This window comes from Macadamia integrifolia, chromosome 7, assembly GCF_013358625.1.
Source record: "Macadamia integrifolia cultivar HAES 741 chromosome 7, SCU_Mint_v3, whole genome shotgun sequence".
NCBI classification, from domain to species: Eukaryota; Viridiplantae; Streptophyta; class Magnoliopsida; order Proteales; family Proteaceae; genus Macadamia; species Macadamia integrifolia.
In genome coordinates this window covers 34,929,838-34,936,192 of record NC_056563.1, presented here as the reverse complement: position 1 = coordinate 34,936,192, position 6,355 = coordinate 34,929,838, and the positions used below count along the sequence as shown (strand labels likewise).

At 40.9% G+C, this 6,355-nt stretch overlaps 2 protein-coding genes across 12 annotated transcripts in view; one reads left to right on the top strand and one right to left on the bottom strand.

Annotated features, from left to right (window-relative positions):
• Positions 1-2,240, bottom strand: part of LOC122083199 (transcription initiation factor IIF subunit beta-like) — a 12,800-nt gene extending 10,560 nt beyond the window's left edge. For 10 of the 11 annotated variants that reach the window (XM_042650917.1, XM_042650913.1, XM_042650914.1 and 7 more), the window contains exon 1: positions 1,997-2,240. In XM_042650917.1, coding sequence (XP_042506851.1) covers positions 1,997-2,116 — 120 coding nt within the window. In that variant the 5' untranslated portion in view covers positions 2,117-2,240. The remainder of the gene's footprint in view (positions 1-1,996) is intronic. The other variant, XM_042650923.1, reaches the window with a different exon arrangement.
• A 475-nt stretch (positions 2,241-2,715) lies between these two features.
• On the top strand, positions 2,716-5,723 carry LOC122083539 (cysteine protease RD19A-like). The gene is made up of 4 exons (XM_042651382.1): positions 2,716-3,213; positions 3,393-3,512; positions 4,938-5,184; positions 5,311-5,723. The coding sequence occupies exons 1-4, from the start codon at positions 2,737-2,739 to the stop codon at positions 5,586-5,588; spliced, it is 1,122 nt and encodes a 373-aa protein (XP_042507316.1). The 5' UTR covers positions 2,716-2,736; the 3' UTR covers positions 5,589-5,723.
• Positions 5,724-6,355: the final 632 nt, after the last annotated feature.

Here is a 6,355-nt window from a genome sequence, read left to right as displayed (position 1 = left end):
TATCTTTAGCGTATCTTAGCGTATCTCCGATACGATACGATACCCTCCGATACGTATCTTAATTTTGACCGACCGATACGGCGACCGATACCGATACTTTAATCCTTGGTCTAAACTCTGCCTTTGTGCTTGATCTAGCTACAAATAAGGGTTTCAATCGGCTCAGATTGGTTTCGGTTCGCCTCAAGGAAATGATGGTGTGAACCAAAACCAAACCGAGGAACTGAGTCGGTTCTGGATTTGGATACTCAAGACGAACTAATTCTGTTCGGCTCGACTTCGGTTCTAATTCGGTTTTATAATACGGTTTTAATTCGGTTCTATAATACGGTTGCAATAGCTCAATCACCATATGAACGTTAAAATCTTGGATGTAACAGCCTAAACAATTGAACCACGAATATGAGAGAGAGAGAGAGAGAGAGAGAGAGAGAGAGAGAGAGAGAGAGAGAGAGAGAGAGTGTGAGAAAAATAAAGAAATAATAGAGAATCAGTGATACAGAGAGGCCATCATTAAGCCATAAATCATAGAAGTAAATGTTCCTTACCAAAAAGAAAAAGAGAAGTAAATGTTTTGTTGGAAAATGTATGGCAAAACGTCACAAAACAAATCACTCTCCCCCATTAAAACTCATTTATTAAAGATACATTACCAAGCCAAAAAGTGATTGAGTAGGATTTCGGTTGGAACCGACAGTTTTAAGGGGGGGTAATTCGGTTCGGTTTCGGTTGGAACCGACAGTTCTTAACCTGAAATCGTAACTGAACCAAGGTAAACACTCAAGTACTCAAACTAGATTTGAACTGAATTTATTCGGTTATGTTCAGTCCGGTTAATTCGGCTCGGTTTTGGTATCCAATTTCGGTTTCAAATTGACACCTTTAGCTACAACATATTGTGTTTTACTTCTCCATGCAACCAGGTTCTCACCTACAAAGGTCCAAAATTCTAATGTAGACCTTTTTGTCAAAACCAGAATCTGCCCATTCAGTATCAGTGTAGCCTTCAAATTTCATATAGTTAAGTTTGGTATACAACAATCCTTTTTCCTAGAATGGACTTCAAATACATAAGGATTAAGGATGTGATACACAATGTCCAAATGTCTACCCTAGGAACATCCATAAACTAACTCAACACCATGGTTCGAAATTTTGGTGGAGTCGTCCAAACTTTCACGACTAATTTCTGTTTCGACATGGATCGAAATTAAATGTAATGCGACTCACTAGGCATTCCAAGTTTCGACTGAAACTTACATGTTTCAGTCGAAATTTCATAGTGTTTTGGCGATTCCATTTCATTTTCCCAAAAAATTACACGCACTTCATATAAAGTCCAAATTTTATTCGAAATGGGTACTGTTGGGATCCATTTCGCATGTCAGTTTGACTCCACAAACTTTTTTGCTTGATTTTGGTCATTCCCACTTGCAACGCTTGGTGGAAACTTGTTTGGAAGCTAGTACAAGCCATTTACAGCTAACATTTGATAGATTTGAGGGAGATTTCTTGAATATTCACAGTTTGAGATGATACATTTTCTCCTCAAAACTTTTTTTTTTTTTTTTTTTTGGGGGGGGGGTGAAAAAATGGGGTAAATTTGTAGTGGCTAGGCTTCAGTTGTTTATATGTTAGAGCTAGATAGCATTAGCTGATCTACAACTTCATGTTGTCCGATTTAATTTTCTGGTTTAAAAGATTGATTTTCTTGAAACAAATTTTTGGAAGGAATAGGGTTCATACTTAATGGTTAGAGCACAATTTTATATATAGACACATTGGCCGATCAATGGTGTTGAGTTAAGAAAGAAAAAGCTCAATTCCACCACGTAATTCGCCAAACTAGTTTTCAACAAATTATGATAGCACAATACTTTGTAATTCAGCTCAGATTTCTAAATTCTAATGCTTTTGTATGGTCTTATATAAAAAAAGATTCATAAGAGTTGAAACTATCCTTCATACATACTCAGAAACGAGAAAGAGTAATTACCTGGAGGGAAGAAGGGCCGTCTGGGCGGAGAGGATCAAGGGAGAGGACGACCTTGGCGACTGGGTTAGAATCGGAGGCATGAGCTTGCCATGACTTGGACACCACCAGCGGGCATTTCATCAGCCACACCGATCTCTCTGCTTTCCCCGTCTCCAACTGCTTCTGCTATTCCGACTTCATTACTACTACTCCTACCCTTTTGTCGCTCTCAGTGTATCCCACGGAGGCCAACCTGAGACCAGTATCCTCCTTCCGATACTCCGCTTCGCCGTTTAAAATCTAGTGAATACATCGCTCCTACAGCCATTGGATAAGAATAAATTTTGAGGCCCACCAATCGAATGGTCATACAGCAAGATTCGGTAGTGGGACCTGGAGACTGGAGGTCTCTCTGGTCTCTCCTTACCGTTTGCTTTCTATTTCGGACATCGCGTGGACCAGAATAACCTTGGACCTCTGGTTCTCTTAACCTCTGGTGAAGAGAGAATCTCTTCGTCCCATACTTTTGTTGATTGATATTTAGTCCGTTACTTGTGGAACTTACGCAGAACCTTAAGCCAATAAGAAACGAACACTTGTCGGCGTATCATTGGGGAATTACCAACACCATTCGTCAAAGCAATCTAAGCCGTGAAGCCCAACGACTTCGAGGCGCGAAGTGGGGCCCAATGGGCATCTTCAAATATCCAATCCCACTTCTCTGGCTCATACTCAACTACTTGGTTGCTCGTCTCTTCCTAATGGCCATGGTTCCATCTCCACGCTTAGCTCTTCTCGTCTTCGTCTTCTCTCTCATCTTCTTCTTCGCTGGAACAGCTTCTGCTGTTTCTCCGGAAGGTGAATTGGAGGATCTGATGATACGTCAAGTGGTGCCGAACGACGATGATCTTCTATTGAACTCCGAGCATCACTTCGCTAGCTTCAAGAGGAGGTTCGGGAAGACCTACGCTACTCCGGAAGAGCACGATTACCGATTGGGTGTCTTTAAGGCTAACTTGCGACGTGCCAAGGGTCACCAGATCATTGACCCCTCCGCTGTCCACGGCGTCACGCAGTTCTCTGACTTGACGCCCGAGGAGTTTCGCCGGAATTACCTCGGCTTGAAGCCTCTCAGGCTACCTAACGGTGCTCATAAGGCTCCCATCCTCCCCACCAACGATCTTCCCACCGATTTCGATTGGAGAGAGAGCGGCGCCGTTACTCCTGTTAAGAACCAGGTACCGTCACTCTTATTCCGTCAATACTCAATGCTCTGTCGGGGCGGTGATTGGCTTTTTGTTCAGTTCATCTTTGGATTTCGATGCCCTTTCTTAAAATTAAAAACATTACTGTTGATTAATTTTGACAAATTTTCTTCACCCCCCCCCCTCCCAATCCTCTCTCCTTGGAAATTCAGGGCTCTTGCGGATCCTGCTGGTCTTTTAGCACCACCGGAGCCTTGGAAGGAGCTAATTTTCTGGCTACAGGAAAGCTTGTCAGCCTCAGTGAGCAGCAGCTGGTAGAGTGTGACCACGAGGTTCGATATTCGTTACTTTGTCCTTTGATTTACCTGTTCAATTGCTGTTTTGTTACTATTGTCGGTTTTGGTGTTCTTGGAAGTGCGTATTGACCATTTTACTTTCTTCTAATTGAATAGAAAAACATCAGAATTTTGCACTTCATTTGTTAATTAATTGAAATTTAATCCACTATACTATGTAACCCGGGATCGTTATTGATTGGAAATTATTTCTGTGGACTTTTTATGTTTGGAATTTCCTCAGCTAAAATTCAACATTATCAGTAGGAGAAATGAATAATTGGTCGGTGTGAAATTGAGGGGTTCTTTTCTGGAGCATAAGTTTGTCTTGTATCTCTTCTCATTGAGATGGTATTTATCTTTCGTTATTTGTGTTCTAGACTTCTAGTACGAGAGGGAACTATTTGTTTTTGCTATAATGAGAGCAATGACAGCTTTGAACCTAAAGGCATTTCGGCTCACAGAATAGGAAGCTCTTGTAGTTGCTTGGGTCTTTGCGGATAGAATTGTTACTTGAAGCTGGTTCTTTAATTCACAAAGCAAGTTGATTACTTCAAACGTAAAAGAGGGGTTTGTTGAGATACTGAATGATAACCTTAGTCAAGGATTATACACCACAAATTAACGGGATGCTAAAACTAAAAGGCATCATTAGTTGCACTCTTTTTCAGCTACTTTGTTTTTCATAAGTGGTGGAGCTGTAATCTGTGCTTATATTGTTGTAAGATATGCTTGGATGAGCCAGACATTGGGATAGTATGGACTGTTCCTAATTCCAGTAGGAGTATAGTTAGTCAATTTCGTGGGATTATTTGAATCAGTTTTTAGTTTCTATTTTTATGAGTTAAGTCCTTGCTTCTGCACCTCGTGTGACAAATATGAACCCAATGATTATTTTATCACGCAAAATTTAGTTTTATTTTATACACATGCTGGGGACGCACGGCTGCCCCCACCCCGCCCAAAAACAAAGGTTGGGGATATTTTACAAGTGCAAGGGGGTCTAGCTAAAATTTGCTACATTAGGTGATAGTGGGGAACTTTGATCCATAGAGCAGTGTTAGCATCAGTTTTAAGCATTCTGAATCATTGGGAATACACTTTTCAAGTGGAGCTACATGTAGTTGTATCTCATTGGAGATCTCATGAGCCATGGCTTTGATCATGGTTATTTGTAGCTTTCAGTTTGATGGAACAATATTTCTGCATGTCTTTTTCTTTTTCCACTGGAAATCTCATTCTTGATAATATTAAAACGTTTCTTACGGTCATCTAACTTGGGTGCATGAGGTGGTTCTGATTCCAGATTATATTTTCAATGTTTCTTGGGTTACAAACTTGTACCGATCGATTTGGTTCATTAAGGGGAATACAAAGGTCCTCAAGCAAGCACTATATTGAAAGGCTTTCTATTTTTGACAGTGTGACCCCGAGGAGCCAGGTGCATGTGACTCAGGCTGCAACGGGGGACTAATGACCAGTGCCTTTGAATATGTACTGAAAGCTGGTGGGCTTATGCGAGAGGAAGAGTACCCGTACACTGCGAGCGATCGTGGTACCTGCAAATTCGACAAGACCAAGATTGCTGCTAAAGTGGCTAACTTCAGTGTTGTCTCCCTTGATGAAGATCAGATTGCGGCAAATCTTGTGAAAAATGGTCCACTTGCAGGTAGGGGCCTTGAACACTTGAGATTGCCATCAAATCCACACATCAAATGATTTTTTTTTTAAATAAAATGAGGGGTTTGTGACTGGTTATCAGAATCATAATCTTTGTTGCTCTGTATGGTTGCAGTGGGTATCAATGCAGTTTTCATGCAGACTTATATAGGTGGAGTTTCATGCCCGTACATATGCTCGAAGCGGTTGGATCATGGGGTGCTTCTGGTGGGTTATGGCGCTGAAGGTTATTCTCCCATCCGTTTGAAGAACAAACCATACTGGATCATTAAGAACTCTTGGGGAGAAAGGTGGGGAGAGCACGGTTACTACAAAATCTGTAGGGGTCACAATGTCTGTGGGGTGGACTCGATGGTTTCGACTGTGGCTGCTGCCCACATCACAGAATATTAGATTCTTGAGTTAAATTGTAGTTTCCCTGTACAAAAGTGTTATCATGTTTTGTGGTTTTGCTGTACAAAAGTGTCATTATGTTCTATCGGACAAACAGAAAGTGTTATTATATGTATATTGTGACAGTTCCTGAGATTACCTTGCTTACAAGATCTTGAAGATATTTGTTATTCAAGACAGGCAACTTGGGTAACGGTTACGACGTTACATGCACCTCGACTAATCTTCTGAGAGACTAACATAACAACTCACCATCATGATCTCCACTTAAATTGCAGATGCACAGATGAAGAATCAAATCTAGGACCGTGAATCTATCCACCCAGTCCCCAATTCACCTTAACCATCTAGACAACCCACGGATGGATACCCACTCTGGATAATAATGAGAAAAATTATATTTTTAATATATAGAAGAGGTTTACTTAGGATGTCAATGTCGGAAGGAATGTTCATGTCACACCATTGGCAGTGTAGAGAACGATATCATTCACCTGGTTATAGCGGTGAGAAAATAATAAAAAAACCCAATACTAGAGGGAAATGGTACTCTGGCATCTTGACGCTGCTTTCCCAATTATATATTTCTGCATTATACTTATGATTTAGTTTTAATCCATTCATTTTATTCCTTACCTATTTGCCCCACGTTACCCGACCCTCTCCTGTAGTGTAAGGATTTCATTTAAGCTAACAAGTATGATAGGGGTAACAGTCCATGTGATGGAATATTCTTTGTGACGTTTGGAGAAATAATAAACCCTCCG